We start from the raw sequence: 24,768 nt of genomic DNA, 5'->3' as shown, positions 1-24,768 counted from the left end.
AGACTTTTGACCACCGTCTTTGGAAGAGGGGGAGGCCCTAGTTCCTCTGGCCACCAATTGGGTGACCAGCTGGTGGTGGCATTTTTAAATAGCATTATTTTTGTCAGCATTCAACTGGGGGAAGTTGCTACTCATCCAAGATGTGATTGCTTTCATGCCTTCTGAAAAGATATTACCGCTGTTAGGGGTGTTTTTGTCAAAGGTAAGGAGAAGTTGCGTGTCGTCCGCGTAGGAAATGGGGGTGAACCCCATTTTCCTTAGAAGTGCTGATAGAGGGGCGACATAAATGTTGAACAACAAGGGGCTGAGGCAGGACACCTGAGGTACACCCTTGGATACCATCGTGGTCTTAGATTTAAATGGACCAAGGTTTGCCGTTTGGGTTTTTCCCTCGAGGAAGTCCATCAGCCATTTAAGGGCTGAATCCTGAATCCCTAAAGTACGTAGCCTTTCCAGTAAGATCTTATGTGAAATAGTGTCGAATGGTGCGGACAGGTCGAGCAGTATAAGTATTAATGCTCGGCCAGCGTCCGCGTGCATTCTGATGTCATCTATGACATTTGTCAATGCTGATTCTCTACTGTACCTAGGACGAAATCCTGATTGAGATTGGTCCAAGCAGTTGGAGGATTCAACGAATATGGAGAGGTGAGTGTTAATGTGCTTTTCCAACAATTTACTGTGGAGAGGGAGAAATGAGATGGGTCTATAGTTGGAGATCACGTCAGGGGACAGTTTGGTGTTTTTCCTAATAGGCATGATCTGGGCGGCTTTCCATTCCTTTGGGAGCTTACCTTCTATGATGGAGCTATTTCAGATAGAGCACAATGGAGCGGCCAGCTCGGCTGCAAGAGTTTTAGCTATTTTTGCTGGAATAAGGTCTTTGGGAGATACAGATTTGGAAGTGGATAACAGGGATTTTGTATCTTGGACGGTGAGCAGAGGGAATGTTTTTAAGGTATAAGGGCTGGGTAGGGTAGGGGTAGGATCAGAGATTGTAATGTGACCTGGAATTGCAGTGGAGGAGGTTATCTTATTGTAGATATTGTCAATCTTTTGTGAAAAGAAGTCTGCAATATTATCGAAGAGAGATTGGTTGGGTGCATCTACTGGGTTACAGGCTTTAGGGTTGATAAGGGTGTTGAGTACTTGGAAGAGTACTTTGGGGGCTTTGTCCGTTTGTTCCAGTTGGCTGGCTGTGATTTTTCCGGGCGTTCTTTATGTTTTTGTGGTAAGGGTAAAAGGCTGTTTTATACCTTTCTTTATCTAAAGGTGCCTGTGTTCGGCGTCATTGCCGCTCTATCTTTTTGCCTTGGCTTTTCTCTGTCCGAAGTGATGTAGAGTACCGTAGGGTCTGGGGGCGTTTCGGAGCTGCAGATGATCTCTTTGATGGAATAAGAGTATCTATGGTAGATTTTACTGCGTCTTGAAAGACCGTTAAGCGATCCTCTACTGTGTCCGTGGGGGTAAATTGAGGAGGGATGAAGGCATCGCTGAACAGTGTGGGTGTTAGTTTGTGCCATTGTCTGTAGGCACGCATAATAGGTGTTTTATTAACTGTGTGCTCAGGAGGACTCCGTAGACTGAATTCGATGATAGAGTGATCTGACCATGTAAGGGGACTGGTGGCTGTGTATAGTATATGTGTTGAGTTGGAGAGAACCAGGTCCAGGGTGTGGCCTGCGATATGTGTGGGTGCGTGTAGGAGGGTGGATACCTGACTATGGTTACCCCAGATTCTTTTGCCTAGTGTTTAGCTGGTTTTCGACTTAGTTGGCCTGGGATCCTGCTAATCAGGGTCCCAGGCTATCTGCTCTCTCTGTAAAATGGACTCCATGCACCCTAGGTGTATAACTAATTGGTACTGGACACCTTATCAGCCCCTGTACCATGCACTATAGGTGCTCAGGGCATAGGTGCATCCAAGGCCTACCAGGGGCTGCAGCATATCTTTTGCCACCCCTGGCTGGTACTTAAATCGACACAACTGGCTGATCACTCAGCTGGGGCAAGGTGGTGTAATCACTCCTTGCTTAGATATAGTATACCTATATCTAAACCTATATCTGGACACTTATATACCTATCAGTCACTCCTATGGCAGGCCTTAATAATCCTGGAGGCAGAGTGCTTGGTTTTATGTGAGATGGTGCTCTAGCATGAGCTGAGCCTGTCTGCAGTGTTCGGAACCATTTCCTTACTGCTGTTCCGGGATACTGCCATACCATATACTCTTAAGTGCATTATAATCCTCGCGGTTATTGCTAACTTTGGTTTGGCTTTATCAAAACATGTCGTGTTTGGTGTCATACACTTTGGAATACTACCCCCTCGCCAGTTCTGGTGACAGGGTTGCATTCCACCCTTCTAGATGGAGAAGGCATGTTACTTTACTTAAAACGCGGTTAATCCTAACCAGAGCCTCAGCATCACAAAATGGATGCTGCTGCCCCGACACAAGTCTGACCTCCTGCTGCTGACCGAAACTTGGCAGGGGAGGCCTGGACAAAGGGTTTCCTGTCACAGGGAGGTGCTACACCACCCCAGACAGGAGATAGTGGATTGGAGCAGGGAGGGCTGAAAGAAACTAGATACTGCCTGGGGCACACAAGGTGTCCCATGCAAAATCCAGTGAAACCGGTTCTGGGGCACTCCAGCCCCAGCTCTGGTGGGAAAATGGACAAAGGGAAAGCGGTGTAACCACCCCCTTCCTGGGTCCCACTCATAGGAGGGACCTAGCAGGTAATCCAGCCCCCAGATTTGGAATAAAGGTGGGAGCAGTGCCAATGCACATCAGATTATCCTGACTGAAACTTATGAAACAAAACTCTGGACCCTTCAACATCCTACTCGACGTAGAAGACTGAAGAATCTCCATTGTGGTCAAGGAGTGACCACCCTGTGCAAACAGGCACCATCCAGCGCCTCACCATTTGCTTTGCTGCAGTTCCCGCCGGAACTCGAGCAACAGAGATCAACAAGACCCAGCTTTCCTGCCTTCCAACAGCCCGATCCACAGTCCCAGCGAATCTGAGACCTGTGGAGGTGACCTGAAGCGTGGGGCTGGCCATCTTGGAAAAACTACAAAGTACTGACCGTGCATCTCCTGAGGCTCCCTTGATGCTCTGCATTGGGGTTTGAGAAGCCCTAGCCCCGAGCAGCTTTTGCTTCAAAGCTCTCCCCTCCACACTCACCGAGTGCTGCATGGGGCCCTTTTGCAGTTTCCTGCATGACGCGTTGGTCCAGTCGCTTGCCCGTTGGCTAGCGGCCCCAGTACCGACGAACCTTTAAATTTGCTCTGCTAGTCTAGTTGCTCCAGACTGGCCCTCGCTCCCCTGAAAAGGAGCACCCGCTCTGACCTTGCTGGTCCGAGTAAGAAGCGATCTTTGAATCCTGCGTGGGTTGCCCTTACCAAGGCTTGTTAACTCCGATCCGGAAGCTGAAACTGCCGACAGCGAGAGCCTTTGTGAGACAGCTCGTGATCCACTCCTGGACATCCTCGGTGCCCCAGAGTCCACGTGGCAGGGGCGACAAGCTTCACGTCAACCACCTGATTGCACCCGACATCGCCTGGTTCCTTCCTGGTTCCTTCCTGGTCACTGGCTAGTGACCCAGACTCTGTCCCCTCTGCTTTCATTTACTCTACGTCTTTGATCCACCCTTGGATCACACCGGACTCTTCTCTTCTGGCCGCCTGCAGCATCTTCATCTCCAGGCTCCATAGATCTACACAACGAAACCAGACACACTTTGGCACCTGTGCACCCGCTTCCTGTGTTTGAGGTAACTCTTGAATGCCGGTGCTCCTGTAGTGGTTTACACCTCTAGTGCCTAAGTCTAAAGTTTTGTACTTCTAGTTCAGTCGGAAGACTCCTAAAACTGTAACTCGATAACTTTTACGCACCATTGACTTTGCATTGGTGCATGCGTGTGCTTTTAGCGCTGCACCCGAATCCCGCGGGCTACTCCCGTCCTAACTGCTGTTAGTCCAGTGTAGTCCCAGCGATTCCCAAGGCCCCAGGCCTTACCAATGTTCGATTAGTGATACTTATACCACTTTTTTGATATATGGTTTGAGTGGCCACCAGCCTCATCCATAAACGTGCAACTTTCATATGTTATATTGTGCTTTTGTTTAAACGCTTGTGCTTCTATACTCATAAGGAATACAGGGGATTATTCTGAGAATAAATACATATATTTTTATAATATATAACTTGTGTGGTGTCCTTTCATTTGATATTACAGGATTGCATATGGTAAAACAGCTGGCTTCACATACCCTCTTGAGTTTAGCCTGAAGGCTGCTTAGTCCATGCTACCCCTAGGATAGCTTGTCTTTTTAAGGTTGACTTACAACCACCACCATAAGGGATTGTTTGGACTGATACAAGGTGCCCACAGAATTGTGGACATCATACATCAGGCCAACTTCTCACATTTGGGTGCAGCGGTTGGGATTTGAGCTTGCTGTTGTTTTACCATTGCAATCTTTTTATCAAATTGAAAGATCACATTAAGTACCATAGGTACATATAAACAAAGCTTACATATTTAAGTTCTACTGAACTTAGTAGTTGTAGATCAAAGGGCTTAGAACACCCTGCCTACAACTCACTAGCAAGGTACAGTAGGAAAACACTTAGTGTAGGTAAGTGCACCACTTACACCTCACTAGAGTCATGTCTGGCACAGGTGAGCAACCACTTGCTCTGCCTGTGGAAGGTGACCATACCAAGGCACCCTCCAGCTATGACAAACTCAGCCATAGGGACTTGAGTGCCTTGTGCACTGCAAGGAGGCTGAAAAAGGGTCACAACCCTACCATTCCCATCCTGATAGCCATCCTGCAGAAGGATGATCTTGAGGAAGCTAGTGCAGTTCCCTCAGGGTCAGGAGAAGGAGTGAACCCCCCAGATACTGAGAACACCACCCCAGAGGTAGAAGATGAGGAGGTGGACCCTGAATCAGAAGGTGAAGAATCAGATCAGGATCAAGGGGATACCCAGGTACCAGTTGGGAGGCTTAGCCAAGTTCACTTGGACCTACATGGAAATGGAGAGGGCCAGCACCTCCCCAGAATCCATAACAGAATACTCCCAGGCAATAGAAGGGAGAGATCTCCTTCCAGGGACTCTCACCTTTCTAGTGCCTCAAGGGAATATCAAAGGGGAATGACTTCCCCCCAGAGAAAAGAGCATAGGGCCAGGATGAGGGCTGTCAAACTCCAGATAGAGAGGGAGGAGGTAGCCTTGGCCCAAGCTAAACTTGCTTTAGCAAGGGAACAAACATTGTGTGGGCAGATACCCACTGGTGGCAGCATTATTCCTAAAGAGAAAGACAGGTCCTATGATAATAGAAACCTGACAAAGATTGTGCCCCCCTACAAGGAAGGGGATGACATCCACAAATTGATGACTGCTCTGGAGAGAGCCTGCATGGTACAGCAGGTTCCTCAAGAACAGTGGGCAGCAATCTTATGGTACTCCTTTTCTGAGAAAGGGAGAGACAAGCTCCTCACTGTTAGACCTGAGGATGCTAAAAATTACACTGTCCTGAAGAGTGCTCTTATTGATGGGTTTGTCCAAACCACTGAGCAATACAGGTTGTTGTTCAGAGATACCCAAAAAGCTCAGACTCGGGACTGGACTGATTTTGTAGATTGTGCTACTAAGGCTCTGGAAGGTTGGCTACTTGGCAGCAAAGTACATGACTATACAGGATTGTATAATTTGATTATGAGGGAGCAGATCCTTAGTAATTGTCAAAACCAGCTTTTGCACCAGCACCTGGTCGACTCAGATCTGGCCTCTCCACAAGAATTGGGTAAGAGGGCAGACAAATGGGTCAGAACCAGGATTAGGCCTAAGAATCAGGGTAATGACCAAAAGAAGGATACTTCCAAGGCTCAAGAGAAGGGTGGGGATAAATCTAAAGACAAGTCTCCCACAGGGCCCCAAAACTCCAAGGATGGGGGTGGGTCCCAAAACACTTCCTCTACCCAGAAGAAAGCTTACTGCCATGCCTGTAAGCAGACTGGCCACTGGAAAACAGACAGCTGTTGTCCAAAGAATAGCAACAAGGAAAATATTCCTCCAAGTTCAGCTCCAACACCTCCTGTTACTGTTAGCAGTAATCCCCCAGGTGGTGGGAGCACCCCCACGAATTTGGCTGGGTTTACTTTTGGAACTCAGGTGGACTCTGGCCTAAACAGGTCCCCCACTGCAGCTACTCTTGTCTGTGAAAGTGGCATGGGGTTTGCCAACTTCACTGCTTGCCCAAACACTTTGAGCAAGTACAGACAGGAGCCCCACATCAATGGTCAAAATGTTGAGGCCTATAGAGACACAGGGGCTAGTATCACTATGGTGACTGAGAATCTAGTCCCCTCAAGGCAACTTTTACCTGGTGCCACATACCAAGTGACAAACATTGATGGAGTGCAGAAAAATCATCCCATGGCAGTGGTAAATCTCAGCTGAGGAGGTGTCACTGGCCCAAAGAGAGTGGCAGTGTCCCCAAACTTGCCTGTAGATTGTCTACCTGGGAATGATTTAGAAATCTCAGCCTGGGCTGAGGTGGAACAATAAACCCATTCTAAAATGGTAAATCTCCATGGAAAGGGTAGGGGGCTGTGATGGCCACAGCCCCAATCCAAGATGTCCTTCCTGAAAAGGTTGGTAGGGCTGTGCAAGTCCCAGCCCCATCTTCAGCAGACTCCCTTCCTGAACAGATTAGCAGGGCTGTGATGGTAACAGCCCATACCCAAACTGAGTCCCTTCCTGAAAAGGTGGGTGGGGCTGTGATGGCCACAGCCCAAACTCAAACTGATAACTGTGTTGTGAAGCCTGAAACTATGGATCACTCCACACAAACAGAGAGCATTGAGGAGGAAGAGAAATCTCCCTCCCACCAGACTTTAGGAAAGGATCAGCCTCTTCAGGGAACTGATCTTACCCCTTGTGAAGAAACTGCCCCAGAGGTAGTCAGGCCTAGCCTGGCAGAGCCCCTGATGTTAGTGGACCGTTCCAAGGTGGGACCCAGTCTGGAGCAGGTAACCTGCCCCTCTCTACCCTGCCTCAGTCAGCCCAGGGCTACAGAGGTCAAGGAGGTCAGTGAGCCCCAAAGGGCCCCCTGTCAAATAAAGCACCCCCATCAGCAGATTAGGGGCACCAAAGCTAGCAGCCCTAGCAAGGTGAAAACTTTAAAAATTCCTGAGGGATCCCCCTTACAGTTAGTTAGGGACCTCCCCCATATGTACACTGTTGGGCACAGCCCAACCTGGGACCCCAAACCCCAAACCTGACCCTCCAGTAAGCCAACCAAAGGGACCCAGCCTCCAGCTGTAGGCAGCCAGAGGTTGACCCTGAGAGCACAGTGCAACCCAGTCAAGGAAAGAAAGGCACACATGGTGGAAGATGATTGGTGGAAGCTGAGCCCTACATTAGTGGAGCCTCACTTCAGTACTCCATCTCAACACCAGCCTTTTACTTTGCCAAAACACACCACAGGTAGTAATTCCCCATGGTGGAGACCCTCTGATACCCCTAGGGTGAGGGATTACTTGGTGGACCATGACACAGGGGGTAACCATGCCAGTGCAGGTTCCTCCTTATATGGCCACTCAGGTAATATAGGCTTACCTGGTCAAGGATAGCCTTATCTCCTTTCGTTTGGGGGGGGGGGGGGTTATGTAGGAGGGTGGATACCTGACTATGGATACCCCAGATTTCTTTGCCTAGTGTTTAGCGGGTTTTCGACTTAGTTGGCCTGGGATCCTGCTAATCAGGGTCCCAGGCTATCAGCTCTCTCTGTAAAATGGACTCCATGCACCCTAGGTGCATAACTAATTGGTACTGGACACCTTATCAGCCCCTGTACCATGCACTATAGGTGCTCAGGGCATAGGTGCATCCAAGGCCTACCAGGGGCTGCAGCATATCTTTTGCCACCCCTGGCTGGTACTTAAATCGACACAATTGGCTGATCACTCAGCTGGGGCGCCCTTCCATAAGATATATTATACCTATATCTAAACCTATATCTGGACACATATATACCTATCAGTCACTCCTATGGCAGGCCTTAACAATCCTGGAGGCAGAGTGCTTGGTTTTATGTGAGATGGTGCTCTAGCATGAGCTGAGCCTGTCTGCAGTGTTCGGAACCATTTCCTTATTGCTGTTCCGGGATACTGCCATACCATATACTCTTAAATGCATTATAATCCTCGCGGTTATTGCTAACTTTGGTTTGGCTTTAGCAAAACATGTCGTGTTTGGTGTCATACACTTTGGAATACTACCCCCTCGCCAGTTCTGGTGACAGGGTTGCATTCCACCCTTCTAGAGGGAGAAGGCATGTTACTTTACTTAAAACGCGGTTAATCCTAACCAGAGCCTCAGCATCACAAAATGGATGCTGCTGCCCCGACACAAGTCTGACCTCCTGATGCTGACCGAAACTTGGCAGGGGAGGCCTGGACAAAGGGTTTCCTGTCACAGGGAGTTGCTACACCACCCCAGACAGGAGATAGTGGATTGGAGCAGGGAGGGCTGAAAGAAACTAGACACTGCCTGGGGCACACAAGGTGTCCCATGCAAAATCCAGTGAAACCGGTTCTGGGGCACTCCAGCCCCAGCTCTGGCGGGAAACTGGACAAAGGGAAAGGGGTGTAACCACCCCCTTCCTGGGTCCCACCCATAGGTGGGACCTAGCAGGTAATCCAGCCCCCAGATTTGGAATAAAGGTGGGAGCAGTGCCAATGCACATCAGATTATCCTGACTGAAACTTATGAAACGAAACTCTGGACCCTTCAACATCCTACTCGACGTAGAAGACTGAAGAATCTCCCTTGTGGTCAAGGAGTGACCACCCTGTGCAAACAGGCACCATCCAGCGCCTCACTGTTTGCTTTGTGGCAGTTCCCGCCGGAACTCGAGCAACAGAGATCAACAAGACTCAGCTGTCCTGCTTTTCAACAGCCCGATCCACAGTCCCAGCGAATCTGAGACCCGTGGAGGTGACCTGAAGCGTGGGGCTGGCCATCTTGGAAAAACTACAAAGTGCTGACCGTGCAGCTCCTGAGGCTCCCTTGATGCTGTGCATTGGGGTTTGAGAAGCCCTAGCCCCGAGCAGCTTTTGCTTCAAAGCTCTTCCCTCCACACTCACCGAGTGCTGCATGGGGCCCTTTTGCATTTTCCTGCTTGACGCGTTGGTCCAGTCGCTTGCCCGTTGGCTAGCGGCCCCAGTACCGATGAACCTTTGAATTTGCTCTGCTAGTCTGGTTGCTCCAGACTGGCCCTCGCTCCCCTGAAAAGGAGCACCCGCTTTGACCTTGCTGGTCTGAGTAAGAAGCGATCTTTGAATCCTGCGTGGGTTGCCCTTGCCAAGGCTTGTTAACTCCGATCCGGAAACCGACACCGCCGACAGCGAGAGCCTTTATGGGACAGCTCTTGATCCACTCCTGGACATCCTTGGTGCCCCAGAGTCCACGTGGCAGCGGAGACAAGCTTCACGTCAACCACCTGATTGCGCCCGACATCGCCTGGTTCCTTCCTGGTCACTGGCTAGTGACCCAGACTCTGTCCCCTCTGCTTTCAGGTACTCTAGGTCTTCGATCCACCCTTGGATCACACCGGACTCTTCTCTTCTGGCCGCCTGCAGCATCTTCATCTCCAGGCTCCATAGATCTACACAACGAAACCCGACACACTTTGGCATCTGTGCACCCGCTTCCTGTGGGTGAGGTAACTCTTGAACGCCGGTGCTCCTGTAGTGGTTTAAACCTCTAGTGTCTGAGTCTAAAGTTTTGTACTTCTAGTCCAGTCGGAAGACTCCTAAAACTGTAACTCGATAACTTTTACGCACCATTGACTTTGCATTGGTGCATGCGTGTGCTTTTAGCGCTGCACCCGAATCCCACGGGCTACTCCCGTCCTAACTGCTGTTAGTCCAGTGTAGTCCCAGCGATTCCCAAGGGCCCAGGCCTTACCACTGTTCGATTAGTGATACTTATACCACTTTTTGATATATGGTTTGAGTGGCCACCGGCCTCATCCATAAACGTGCAACTTTCATATGTTATATTGTGCTTTTGTTTAAACGCTTGTGCTTCTATACTCATAAAGAATACAGGGGATTATTCTGAGAATAAATACATATATTTTTATAATATATAACTTGTGTGGTGTCCTTTCATTTGATATTACAGGATTGCATATGGTAAAACAGCTGGCTTCACATGCCCTCTTGAGTTTAGCGTGAAGGCTGCTTAGTCCATGCTACCTTTAGGATAGCTTGTCTTTTTAAGGTTGACTTACAACCACCACCATAAGGGATTGTTTGGACTGATACAAGGTGCCCACAGAATTGTGGACATCATACATCAGGCCAACTTCTCACAGTGCGTTATTTATTTTTGTAAGTTCCAGTGTTGCCAGCTCGGTCAGAAAGGAGGAGGCCTCAGGGTCCTTGGCGTTGTCGCTGTGGACATTGAAGTCGCCCAGTAGGAGGAATAGGTTGGATTATATTACATGAGGAGCAATCAAGTTTAAGAGGAGACTGGTAAAGTTCGAAAGGGGTCTGAGGGGGCGGTATACAAGTGCTCCTTTCCAGCTCAACTGCGTGTGGAGATCAAATCTAAAAATTAAAATTTCCAGTTTGTCACTGCTAAATTGGTCTAAAATAGTGGCTTTTATTGGGTCTTTGTATAGGACGGCTACCCCACCTCCTGTTTTGCTCGGTCTGTCTAGTTTGAGGATGCGGTATCCGTTGGGTAAGGCCATATCGATAGCTGGCGCGGAGGAGGCCTTCAACCATGTCTCAGTAAGGAAACCGATGTCAGGGAGCGAGGAGGAGAGTAGGTCCCAGATATTTATTGCGTGTTTTGGGAGGGAACGAACATTGGCCAACAAGCAGTTCCAGCTTGCTCCTTCCTCGCCGGATTTGCACGGGTGAGATTTGTTTGGAGCGTCGGTAAGTTGTGGGGGGGGATGCTCTGAAAACCGCAGGATAGGCATGTCAGAGGACCTTCTATTGATGCTATGAATTTGGCTGGGCAGAAGAGCACCGCTTTACATGAGTCGGGAGATTGAGTGTTGTCCCTGATGTCTAATAGCTCTTGTTTGGTGTATTTGGTCAATAGGTCGGGCCGACTGCCATACTTACAGCAAAACCGGCAGGGATTCTGGCTCCTGGCAATGGTCTGGCGCGGACGGGCACAGACGGGCTTGCCTTTGGCGCATCCGCTGCGCGCGTCCGCTGCGCGTTGTCCAAGGCATGCAATTTTGTAGTTCCAGGCCGCTAGCCTGCTGACCTGGAGACTCTGCGTCACTTCTGGGTGGTGCAGCACTCCCTCCACTCAAGCAGAAGTTTCCGTGGTAGACCGGGGAGGCACCGCCCTGTGACCTTGCTCAGTGCGTGGTAGGTGACAACACTAAAATTGTGACATTCAGTGCAAACGTAACTTTAAAAAAAAAAATAGATACTACAGTTTAAAATTTAAATTCGATTGTGCTGTATATTTTAAAAGAATGTTAGTGTGGCTTGCGAGCTGAGGAGGAGGAAAGCAGAGTGTGGAGCCCTCACCAGGCACTTCTGCGAGTGTAACTCGTACCTTCAAGAATCGTTAATCAATATGCCAAGTGCCTGCCTCTTAGCGTGTCAGCTGCACGTTGTCCAGGGCATGCAATTTTGTAGTTCCAGGACGTTAGCCAGCTGACCTGGAGATTCTGCGTCACTTCGGGTGGTGCAGCACTCCCTCCACAAAAGCAGAACTTTCCGTGGTGGACCGGGGAGGCACCGCCCTGTGACCTTGCTCAGTGCGTGGTAGGTGACAACACTAAAATTGTGACATTCAGTGCAAACGTAGCTTCTTTTTAAAAATAGATACTGCCGTTTAAAAGTTAAATTTGATTGTGCTGTATATTTTAAAAGAATGCTAGCGTGGCTTGCGGGCTGGGGAGGAGGAAAGCAGAGTGTGGAGCCCTCACCAGGCACTCCTGCGGGTGTAACTCGTACCTGCAAGAATCGTTAATCAATATGCCAAGTGCCTGCCTCTTAGCGCGTCCTCAAGGATTACCCAAACGGCGAGGAAGAGGAGGAGGGCAGCCCGGGGACGCCGCAGTACATGCAAGTTGTTTTAATTTACTTTAAGTAATGTAGAATGACATGTTAAAATAGTGGGGGTGGAGGCGGGGACTGACCAACTCCGCTCCGCTGCGGAGTGTGCGGAGATTTGCCTTCTCCGCGTTCCCCGCAGAACGCAGAGGAGGCAAATCTCCGCACACTCCGCGGACGGAGCGGAGTTTTCTGCCCGGGCTTAGTACATTAGGCCTGGTTAAGAAAAGCCAATTTTACATGCTCACATCCTTAAGTTGCCTTCTGTCATTGAACACGACATTTGACACACATTCATTTGCGTGCACAAACAGGATAATATTCTTCGGACTCAGTTTTGCTTGTACTACCACTTCGTAGGCACTCTATCAGAGCACCTTGAACATTCTGTAGAAGAACTAAGTTCATCACACAAGATATTGTTATTTGTTTTGACCGCTCAGCGACAGAACTATCACAATAGAAAAAGCAGTAGCGGCCTGGCTGGGGCTTTGGCATGGTAATATGGAGGATGTTATTATATATGAGACATCAAACCTTTGTTTAGACAGAGGAGCATTTCACTAGCACTGAGAGGTCGATCCATGCTGAAATTCCAGCTCAGCTGATTCCTGTTTACCTCATGCGAGGGATGCTGTGCAACTCTACCCCAAGACAGGCAGCTTGATGACACTAACCCCCAGGTAACGGGGAGTTAGATCACGCTACAGGGATTTCGCAGATCCACTCACCCTAGACCTGATAGGATAGGATGCGCTAGGTAGGAGTACAAAATATTACAGTACTTGTATGCAAACATAGATTCTCTGTAATAAGCAAAATGGTTGAACTCTTTATCTTTTTCACCATTCTCGTAATGTTGATCACATTATTCTCTTTGCATTTATTGATTATTCCAGTGTATGTATTTTACTCAAGAATCACAATGTTTCAATGAATATTGAAACATTGTACTGTGTATTTCTTGTGTATCTCTGTGTGTATTCCTAAGTAACTAAACAAAAGGTTTCTGGATCTGTTACCGCAATTTCCTTGGGGGAGTAAGGGTTGTCATTTACTGAGGTTGCACATCCATTTGTTACCCAGTAAGGTTAGAGGTACAGATGGTGCACTGTGAGCTAGCAGGACTTCGGCCACCATATCTGTACAGTGTGCATGGAATTGGTCTCGTACAGTTCTGATGGTTATGTTTTCCAACAACGGCACAATTTTACCTGGGAAAGTATAAACCATATGACAGCATGTATGTATGCCAGAGTGGTGTTTTTTTCACATTTGTTGACTCAGTGGTCCTTGTACTCTGCATGATTGCTCTCCCAGGGACCTATTTGCTATGCATGTCTGCTGGTGCAATGACCTTCCTGAACAGGTCTGCACATCGAGTGACATGTGGGCTATAAAGACCAGTGTTCAGAGGCATCATTTGGTTCAGAGAAAGTGCATGCATCTGCTAACTATTGACTTTTCTACTTTACACATATTTGACTTGGTGCCCTTGTGCTGCACACCTATGCTGCTGAGTAATATATATGCTTTTTTATTTGAAGACTAATTGGCACGTCTGCTGTGCAAATCGAGGGATTCAGTGGCCATGCTGCTGTGCACATCTCTTGACTCAATGGCAACTCTCTGTAGATATCGGCTTCCTCAATGAATAATAAATAGTACACATCTGCTGACTCAGTGACTCATGGACAATTGTCATCAGCTGACCCAGTGCCTTTTGGACTCAAAACATGTGCTAAGTTACTGGCTCATGGACTACAAACATGTTCTTACTCACTTACATACAGCTGCTGACTCGGTGTACCTGGGATTTCAATCTTCAATTTCAATTTCAGCTGCCTGACTGGGCCATGTACTCTGAACTATTGCTGACTGAGCAGTACTTGTACTCTATGCATATTATAACACAACTGGTCCTTGAAATGCATCTATATTGTTGCCCAGTGATATTTTGCTCTATACATCATTTGACTTAGTGGTCCTTAGACTCTAGACATCTGCGGATTCAGAGGCTCTTGGACTCTACGTGTCTGCTGACTTGGTGAATCTTGTACGGTACATAACTGCTCCCTAGGTTTCCTTCTTACTCTTGGCATCTGCTGACCCATATACTTGTACTGTATCTGCCTACTTAGGCCTATGTGTGGTCTACATCTGCTGGAAATGCGTTTTGTGCTGTACCTTCTTGTTGAGTTCAGTACGATGGTGATAGCCCTTCTGACCAGCACGGGCCATGGTATAGGATACTCGGGCAGGATGCCAAGCTCCAATGCAGGCGACTTTCCGTAGCCCTTTATGCGTTTTCCTGGGGAGTTTCTTGGTGTGCCAGCGTGAAGTGACACCTGCGAGAGAAGAAAACATGAGCTGGCTAGAGCCGCCAACACACCTACTCCCCATCGAAGATTGTGAACCATCCACAGTTCTATATGCGCTTATTGGATACATGGCTTTTGCCTTTGGCGACTTACTTGCATGGCTTCTTAGGTGCTGAGATGCTGCCGTGCTGTTCTTGTATGTAGCAGCACAGTTTCAAGCACCCATTCCACCTTTGCTCTTTGATGTTGGCCAACTACTTGGTTCCAGTTTCAACTATAGGTAATCCAAGCAGGATGTTGTAGCAAGCCTGGCAACGTTATGAATTTGATTTGAATTTGAATTTGACTCACAAGTTATCCAACTTGGTACCATATTTTTATCCTCTGCTTCTATTTTGGTACTTCTAGTAGTGTTGCTACTCCTGAACTTTCCCTGACTCCTTCATAGAACAATCGATTAGGATATGTTTGAATAGGGGCAAGCTTGATGAGAATCAATAGCAGGCACAAGTTGAGGAAAGTGCATGAGCACCCAAGTGTAGCAGCACTTCAGCATATGTATTGGTAGGATCACCTTAACATACCAAAGGGTGCCAGCACTTTGATACACCTAAGTTCAGTCATGCAAAGTTTGCTTGACACCTAAGTTCAGTCATGCAAAGTTTTCTAACCAAGCATATTCTGCAGACATAACAACATATCAAATTCTACACAAATCAAGATCCACTTTAGGTCTACAAGTTTTCCATTTAGATAAAGTTTGGAAATCTGCCTTTTTCCCTAAACAGGATTTTTCTTCTTAAAACAGTCCCTTGACTTGTTTGGCTTGTAGCCCGTTAGGGTTTTGCAGGGTACCCAGAAGCAATGAGGAGCTTTTCTCTTTTCCAATCCACTTCTTGCAACTTAAAAACGTATTTTAGCCCCCATCCCCAGGTTGCTCCCAAATTTTTGCAGCTTCGGCTTTACATTTGTTTATTTATTTATTTATAGAGTTTTATATAGCGCGGAACAGATCTATGGTAGGGTATCAGAGCGCTTTACAATGAGAGCACAGAACGAATAAAGCAGTTAACAAAGTATAGCATACAAAGAATTAACACATTTGATAAAGTTCGGAGGATCGTAGGCATTTGATGTAACTATGTACAGCTCCTCGCTTCCCTGGGTGGAAGCAGGTATCGCTTTATAAATGCATAAAGACAATAAAACATTCTACAAGATCTGGACTTAAAGGTGCCACCACGCTGCTTGATGAACCACATGTGGCTCGTGTTCATTGCTATATTTCAGGAACGGCTGAGAATAGCAAGGTCTTCTAGGAAAATACATTTCCTCCCCAGGGAGCACTATTGAGGAGTAAGCGCTCTTTGTATCAATTGTGCAACATGCCGGTTGTATATCACAATACCGACTGCCAAACTATCGTGCTGCAGAAATACTGAGTGCAGGATAATGACTACTACTCTATTGTGGTGGTATGAAGCAAGGGAAGATTTAAAATTATTAACTCCACATCTACTTATCTTGAAAATATTTACATCCATAGGGTACACAGAGGTAGATGTCAGAAAAGCACATCTATATATACACCCAAGCATACTACTAACCTTGATATAGTGGCAATCGATATTGTGGAGTCAATATTTGTTTGCAGGACAATGTTCCACACTCAATATTGTGGTAGAACACAAACATGTCCAGGTGATGATGAGCTGTTCTGCTGCCCCCAAGTTTGCTCTGGCGGGCAGTAGAACAAAGAAATACCAGGTTCTTCCATCTCTTCTGCAATTTTGTGCCCACTTATTGAGAACAATATATGTCCCCATATCAATTGCCTACATTCTATTTGCTGCCATACTGAAATTTGACCAAGGTATTGGTCTTGGCTTTTGTTTGAAATCAATGCAAGAACAAACATGTTACTCAGTAAAATATGCAGCTTCTGGCCTGATTGAGGAAGAGCTGAAGGGGGTTGATCATAAGAATTATTTAATACTTGCTTCACAGTACTGTTAGTGGGGTTCCCTATTTTTAAACCACCCTCTTACGGAAATTAGTTGGCAATATTAAAACTGCAAGATTACTTTTGAATTAACTTAAAAAGAGGTAAACAAGCACGTAGATAAGCTATGAAGAGACAAAAGTGTTCCTTGAGGTAGAGGATGAAAAGAGCTCACCAGGCCTTCAACTGGTCTCAGCTCTCTTGTGTACCCCACCATTGCCCATCTGCACACACAACCAAGGTATACATTGGGGGAGTGTCCTTGAAACTCCAGTGTCCTTGAACCTGTGCACTATCTGATTAAAAGTCGAGCCATTAATAGTGGAAGTTACACTTACAGCCTGATTCATGAAGCGAAATAGCGCCCGCAATGGCTGCGAAAATGCAATTGCGGGTGCAAAACACGGAATCGGCATTCAAGTACGAAATAGCAAATTCGCAAAAAAAGAATAGCGATTTAAATAGCGATTACGCTATAATAGTCGCAGACTCCGGGTAGTCGAGCATTAGCGATACGGAAATAGCGACCAACCACGGAATCTGCGAAATGAATAGCGAAACGCAATATTGTCTCAATCGGCATTCATGAAAAAAATACAATAGCGAAAAAGCGCTAATTCGCACGTTTGCGCGGCGCAATTTAAGGACAACTCAAAGCAGGTGGTAACCATAAAAGCCATGATTAAGTAAAATTTGAAAAACTGTTGGCCAATCACCAACAGGTTCAGGCCTGACCAATCACACATAAGGACATTCAGCAGCAGCATTAGGCGTTCCACAATGCCTGGGATGTACATGGTGGTGAGGCGGCGAAGGCTACAGCGAGCAGCACGGAGGAGACGCATGAGGCAGGAAAGGATTTACCGGCAGCGGGTCACCTTGCTGGGCCAAACCAGAGAACAGATTTATGCTAAATACAGGCTGAATGGGGAAATGATCACCTGGCTGATACAAGAACTCGACCCCATCATGCAGCACCCAACAAGGCGAAACAATTCTGTGCCCACACATGTGCAGGTATTGTGCAGCCTGCACCTCCTGGCCTCCGGCAGTTTCCAGGGCATAGTAGCCGCTGCTGGGGGGATATCCCAGCCCACCATGTCACGCTGCCTCCACACTTTTGTTGACGCCATGCTCAGCCAGCTCCACCTCCACATCACATTTCCCACGAGCCAACAGGAATTGGACCTGACAAAACTACAATTTTACAATGTCGCCCATTTTCCCCATGTCCTCGGCTGCATAGACTGTACCCACGTCGCCATCTGCCCACCAGCTGCCACGGAGTAAATGTACCGCAACAGGAAGTCCTACCACTCCCTCAACATACAGATGGTCTGCAATGCCAAGACCATCATCACTGACATTGTGGCCCAGTACCCAGGGAGTACCCATGACTCCTTTATCTTCAGGCACAGCGGACCCAACACACGACTGCTCAGGGGAGAGTTTGGGGAAGGACACCTACTTGGTAAGTACACTTTGTCGACCATGTCACATTGCTATGAAGTAACTGCGCTGCACAGGCAATCAACATCTGCTCCTCTCATTCAGGTGACAGTGGCTACGCCCTACGGGAATACCTCCTGACCCCTTACCTCAACCCTGCCACACCTCAGCAACGGCGCTACAATGTTGCGCACATCCGGACAAGGAACTGTATAGAAAGGACATTCGGCCTGCTCAAGAGCAGGTTCCGTATTCTGCACAAGACAGGTGGGGCGATGTATTACAGTCCTGCAGCGTGCTGCCGCATTGTGGCTGTCTGTGCAATGCTTCATAACATTGCAACCAAGCGCCGGATACCTGTTGACATCTCAGGCAGTGAATCTGAGGGGGACGACCGGCCACCAGCACATGCGCACCATGCACGCGGGGAGAACCCAGCTGAAGGCCACAGACGTCGCAACCACATCACAGCGAACAATTTCTAGCCCACCCTCTTCCCCCAACCCACATATCACAATTGCATGCAAAATTTAATGATTACACAAGGCTAATGTGTGCAGCAAAATAAATGTATTTGTTCCATTCACAAGAAAAAGGTTATGGTTTCAACTATTTACAAATTACAGTATTCCTGCATACTGCAGTGTGAAGAAGGTTCTTGGCAGGCTTAGCGTCAGCCTGTGGCAGTGTCCCTCAGACAATGTCATTGGCGCCTCCGGCGCGTAATGCCCAGGCGCCTGTGAGGCTCATCCTCATCCTGGGTAGCTGTACCAGGCGTTGCCCTGGTGCTGCGCCTAGGTGGCGGGACCTGCGTGGCAGAGTGGCTGCTCACGCTGGAGGCACCCTCACTGGCATCGTCTCCCCCTACAATGGCCGGTAGCACAGGTGTATGAAGTGCCGTCACGGCGGTGGTCAGGTGCTCCAGCACCCTGGTTATGTCCTCGCAGCACTGGACCAGTTGGTGCTGCTGGGTGAGAGAGCGCCGCGACAGCTGGGTGGTGGCATTTGCTGCCACATAATTTGACCTACTATAGGCCGACAGCCGGCTCATCAGCTGGTGGTGGCGCCTGCTTGCAACACTGCGGTGCTTGACGAGCGCAGCAGTGTTGTCCTCCATTGCCGCCGTCATGCGGTCCATGGCCGCCGTCATGCGGTCCATCCGCTCTCCAACTCCCGCCACATTGCGGCCAATTTTATGCAGCTGGAGCTGGATGGCTCCTTGCTGCTGCGACTGGCGCTGGTGGATTCGGAGCATGCGCCGCTCGACGCTCATGCAGGCATGGAGATGCCCATTGCCCCTCCTGCTGTTCGGCCGCTGTGTTGCGGCTGTGGCAGGCCCAGATCTGGTTGCACGAGCTGCAGGTGGTGTAGCAGCTGGTGTTGCTGGTGCGGCAGGAACTGGAGGCACATTGGTGGGGTGCCTGGCTCTGGCAGCCGGTTGGCCGGCAGATGTAGGAGCACGTACGGTGGGGGGCCTGGCCTTGGCAGCCGGTTGGCCGGCAGATGCAGGAGCAGGTACAGTGGGGGGCCTGGCTGCTGGTGTTGGTGCAGCGGCAGATGCAGGAGCAGGTACGGTGGGGGGCCTGGCTGCTGGTGTTGGTGCAGCGGCAGATGCAGGAGCAGGTACGGTGGGGGGCCTGGCTGCTGGTGTTGGTGCAGCGGCAGGGGCTGGTGGCTGGGTTTCGGGTAGTGATTCCTCCTCCTGGGCCTCCTCATCAATCTGCAGCCTCTCGCTGTCACTGCTATCATCGCCACCTGTGAGGGTAAGTGGATACTCATTAGGTGCATGTGACTGTCAGACGTGCAGATGTTACATGCATGCTGGGTGTCATTCCCTGGCTGGCTGTGGATTTGCGCACTTTGGAACCTTTCTGGCCGCATTGTGGTACTACTACATTGTGGACATACTACATCTCCCACAATGCTTCAGGGCATTTCCTGATGCACAACATAGGCATGACTAAGGGCCAATGAGTGAGCCTATTTGGTCAGGGACGGTCATAGGGGACAGGGTCGCAGTCGCATGCCACTTACCTTGGGTGTCTTGGGTGGGGCGGGAGGAGTCCAGAGGGGTCACGCCAACACACGCCTCCCTCTCCAAGGTGTTCTCAACCTGGTCCTCGAGGGGTGTGTTGGGTGGGACAGTCGGTCCACCACCTCCAGTGCCCGATGCCTCACCAAGGCGCTCCGCCACCCTCTCCTTGGCACGACCTCGGAGGTCGTACCAGCGCTTCTTCAGCTCCTCCAACGACCTGTCCGCCACGCCCACCGAGTTTACGCTGGAGGCTATCCCCAGCCAGATCCTCCGCTTGTCCTGCTCTGGGACCTTCCTGGAGTTGGGGCCAAACAGCCTGTCATGGTTGGCCACCACCCCTTCAATCAGGTTCTCGAGCTCCTGCTCGGAAAACTTGAGCTTGCGCTTTCGTCCAGCGCTGTTGCTGGGGCCAGGGACAGGTTCCTCAGACATGGCGGTAGCTATTTCTGGCGTTTCTGGAGTCGCTAACGGTGGTTTAGCGTCTGCTTTCCGACGTGCACACTCGAAGGATAGCGTCACTGTGGTGTTTGGGGGTGGGAACCGGCTGCTTCCTGGTTGTGATATCATCACGGTGCTCGGAATGCGTCTTCCCGTTTTCCCGATCGCGCGAGAATGCGACTCGCATTCCCGATCGCACGGGATTGCGAGTCGCAATCCCGTGCGATCGGGATTGCGAGTCGCAATCCCGATCGCAGGTAGCCGGGAATAGCGATTTTTCTGCGTTTTTTGTAGGTCGCTAACGGCTTTAGCGCCCGCGTGCGAGTCGCTATTTTTTCCCCGAAAAGTACATGAATGCCGTTTTGCGTTTCCTCTATAGCGAGTCGCTATTAATCGCTATTAGGGACACGCAAAACGGCCCGTACATGAATCAGGCTGTTGATCCTTATGGAGTTTTTTGTGATGTGGACATGTGATCGCTGAGAAGTGGCATGACTCGAAGCACATGGGCAGAATGGCTAAGTCATGTTTCTTCATGTACAATTGTCTCTATACTCCAAGAATGGTTCATAAACTGTGCAATTTTTTAATGTACGTGTATATCATACCCTTAAAGCCGTGGCCTTTCGTGACCCCAATCACGTCTATCATTTCGTTCTGGCTGAAGACGGTGTTGACGTTGACCTGCTTCTCTAGCTTCTCGTGGGCCCAGTCCACCTTGTCGGCCACAGTGCCCCCGTTCACCTGAATCTCCATCACGTGGGCCTTCTTCTGCCGCAGTGGGAGCAGCTTCATCTGCAAAGGCACAAGAGAGCCTCAGATACAGCTGGAAATGTAGGGAGGCAATGCAAGAGCTGGCACTGTTCTTTGCACCTCTACAAGTGCATTTTCAGATGCCAATAACAACAACATCTTTGGTGGGTGATGGAAGTGAGCCCATGGCTAACTTTGGATAACTAATGGCCTGTACTTTACCTGGTGCAGATGTGGGCCTTTAATGAGTCTGTAGTTTCCAAGTCACACTGGGACATACATCTTTTGTACACTGCCTTTCAGCTAGGTTTGAGTTATACACATTTCATACATATATGCATACCTCATACGTATAGGTAGAGGGCATTACATACTTTTCTACCTTCTCCCATTCCCCACAAAAGACACACAAATGATGGATGGAATGCAGAACAAATCAAACATTCACCCCCACAGGCAGGAGAAACAATAATGATAAGCATATAGTTGTAAAGAAAGGAATGCAGAGAACATCTGACTACTTCTTTGATAAACAAACATTGGCAGAGCCACTAGGTTTTGCCTATGCAAGAGCTATTGGCTTTCCCAATGTGTTTTAGCCATGTTTTATCCCAACGTGGCTGCTGCTCGGCATGGCTAAACGTTAGTGGTGTTGAAAACAGTGGCGAAGTGTTGAGTGGCATACAGTGGATTAGCATAGAGTGGAGTAGAGTGCCATAGAGTGGAGTGAAGTAGAGGGGAACAGAGTGAAAAAGAGGGGCTTACAGGGAAGAGGAATGTTGTAAAGTGGAGTGGCTTAGAGTGGAGTGACATAGAGTGGAGTGGCACAGAGTGGAGTAGAGCACTGTAGAGTGGAGTGGCATAGAATGAAATGGCGTTGAGTGGGGTAGAAAGAAGTAGAGTAGAGTGGCGTCATAGAGTGGAATAGGTGTGTTGCGGAGTACAGTGTCGTAGAGTGGAGTGGTGTACAGTGGAGTAGAAAGGAGTAGAGTGGAGTGGCGTAAGTGGAGTAGAGTGAAGTGGTGTAAAGTGAAGTGGTGTAAAGTGAAGTAGAGTAGAGTCGTGTAGAGTGTCGTAGAGTGGAGGGGCATAGAGTGGAAGGTAATAGAACATGCTAGAGTAGAGTTGGATAGAGTGAAGTGTCATGGAGTGCAGTGGCACAGAGTAGAGTAGCTTAGAGTGCAGTAGAGTGTCACAGAGTGGCGAGTCGTTGAGTGTCATATAGTGGAGCGGTGTTGAGTGGCGTAGAGTAAACTGGAATGGAATAGAGTAGAGTAGAATGTTCTATATTGGAGTGGCGTAGAGTGAAGTGGAATAGATTGGTGTGTCATAGAGTGGAGTGGTGTGGTGTAGAGCTGTGTGGAATAGAGTGTCGTAGAGGGGAGTGCCGTAGAGTGGGGTGAGGTGGAGTAGAGTGGGGTGGTGTAGAATATGGAGGGTGGAGTGTTGTAGACTGGAGTGTTGAGGAGTGTTGTAGAGTGGTGTGGAGTAGAGTGTCAAAGAGTAGAGTGGAGGAGTGTAGAGGGAAGTGTTGAAGAGTGAAATGGTGTAGAGTGGCTAGGAGTGGAGAGTCATAGAGTGGAATGGCGTAGAGTGGTGTAACATGGAGTAGAGTGTCATAGAATGGAGTGGCATAGAGAGGAGTAGTGTTGTAGAGTAGAGTGTCATAGAGTGGAGTGAAGTGTCATGGAGTGGAGAGTCATAGAGCAGAGGTGAGTGTTGTAGATTAAAGTGGTAGAGTAGAGTAAAGTGCAGTGGAGTGGCGTGGGGTGGAGTGAAGTGGAGTGGTGTACAGTGGAGTACAGTGTTGTAGTTAAGTGTCATAGAGTGAACTGGTGAAGAGTGGAGTGTCATGAAGTGGAGTGGTGTAGAGTGGCATAGAGTGGAGTGGTGTAGAGTGCACTGGCGTAGAATGTCATATAGTGGAGTGGCATAGAGTGAAGTAGAGTGGAGTTGCGTAGAGTGTCAGAGTTTCCCAAAGTGGAGTAGACTTTTGTGTTGTAGTGTTTCACAGAGTGTAGTGGAGAACAGTGGAGTAGTGTCATAAAAAGGGAGTAGAGTGAAGCAGTGTAAAGTGGAGTAGAGTGAAGCGGTGTTACGTGAAGAAGAGGGGAGTGGTGTAGCGTGAAGTAGTGTGGAGTGAATTGGAATAGTACAGTGTCCTATAGTGGAGGGGCGTAGGGTAGTGAGGAGTAGAGAGTGGAAGAGTGGAGTGTCATGTCATGTCATAGAGTACCGTAAAGTGGAGTACAGTGTTGTAATTAAGTGTCGAAGAGAGAACTTGTGAAGAGTGGAGTGTCATGAAGTGGAGTGGTGTAGAGTGGCATAGAGTGGAGTGGTGTACAGTGGACTGACGTAGAGTGGACTGGCGTAGAATGTCATATAGTAGAGTGGCATAGAGTGGAGTAAAGTGGAGTTGCTTAGAGTGTCAGAGTATCCTAAAGTGGAGTAGACTGTTGTGTTGTAGTGTTTCACAGAGTGTAGTGGAGAACAGTGGAGTAGTGTCATAAAAAGTGTAGTAGAGTGAAGCAGTGTAAAGTGGAGTACAGTGACGCAGTGTTACGTGAAGTAGAGGGGAGTGGTGTAGAGTGAAGTGGTGTGGAGTGAAATGGAATAGTACAGTGTCCTAGAGTGGAGGGGTGTAGGGTAGTGAGGAGTAGAGAGTGGAAGAGTGTAGTGGAATGTCATGTCATAGAGTACCGTAAAGTGGAGTACAGTGTTGTAGAGTGGAATGGCGCAGAGTGGTGTAAAGTGGAGTGGTGTAGAGTGGAATGCTGTAGAGTGGAAGGGTTTAGAGTTGGGTAGAGTGGCATTGAGTGAAGTGGGGTAGAGTGCCGTAGACTGGAGCGGCGCACAATGGAATAGAGTGTTGCAGAAGGGGAGGCATTGAGTGGAGTCTCATGGTGTGGTAGTTCACTGACATTACAGCGTACACATTGTCAATTGAAATGACCATTACATTTGGACAGGCATACAGTTTTACTGATACAACTATTCTGTTCACAATTGATAATGTGTGGAAACCATCATCGCCTCATGTATTGATTTCTTTTGATACTATTAAAATATTTATTTCCACCACTCTTCAGAATTACAAAAAATGCATGGACGTCACTGGGGGGTAGTCAGGACTCGCAGCTGTGACCTCTAGCTTGCTCCCTGCTACTCCTGGCACTTCCTTTGCGATCCCTGGCCTCTAATGGGGCAAAGTTTTGTTGAGGAGGAGGAGCATACAGTAGACAATTGAAAACTCATGTACTCTCCTGGAGTGCCTCACGAAAAATTAAAAAAGAGTTCCCAAAAAGTGAGCAATCATGGAAAAATACAAGAAGCAGGTCAAAGAGGTGCTAAACAGGCTATGCTCCAAGGATGGGACAAAGGCATGTTGGACAGCCCAAAACAAATAAAGCCAGCAAATAGAAAGCAAGCACATGTGAGTTACAAACCACAAAGCCAATGGTAAGTAACGGGCAGAATGCATTCCCAGGAAAGCTTTCAGAATGTCTCCAAGAACTCTTTCGCAACCAGACACCTCTGAGCTGTCCGGTAGGCGTCATCCTAAAAAGAAGCTACACTGTCCACTCATTGCGCTAAGAAAGAGCCATTTTCAGTTTTACACCTGAATTGTTCATAACCCTGAAAGAACTTC

At 48.5% G+C, this 24,768-nt stretch overlaps 1 protein-coding gene across 2 annotated transcripts in view; it reads right to left on the bottom strand.

Annotated features, from left to right (window-relative positions):
* The window catches only part of RPL3L (ribosomal protein L3 like), a 134,494-nt gene that overhangs the window by 36,441 nt on the left and 73,285 nt on the right, over nucleotides 1-24,768 (bottom strand). For both annotated transcript variants that reach the window (XM_078664180.1, XM_078664179.1), the window contains exons 5-6: nucleotides 20,975-21,161; nucleotides 14,309-14,469 (exon numbers count right to left, since the gene is read on the bottom strand). In XM_078664180.1, coding sequence (XP_078520306.1) covers nucleotides 14,309-14,469; nucleotides 20,975-21,161 — 348 coding nt within the window. The remainder of the gene's footprint in view (nucleotides 1-14,308; nucleotides 14,470-20,974; nucleotides 21,162-24,768) is intronic.

The sequence above is a fragment of the Lissotriton helveticus genome, chromosome 10 (assembly GCF_964261635.1).
Source record: "Lissotriton helveticus chromosome 10, aLisHel1.1, whole genome shotgun sequence".
NCBI classification, from domain to species: Eukaryota; Metazoa; Chordata; class Amphibia; order Caudata; family Salamandridae; genus Lissotriton; species Lissotriton helveticus.
This window is presented reverse-complemented; position numbering and strand designations above follow the sequence as displayed.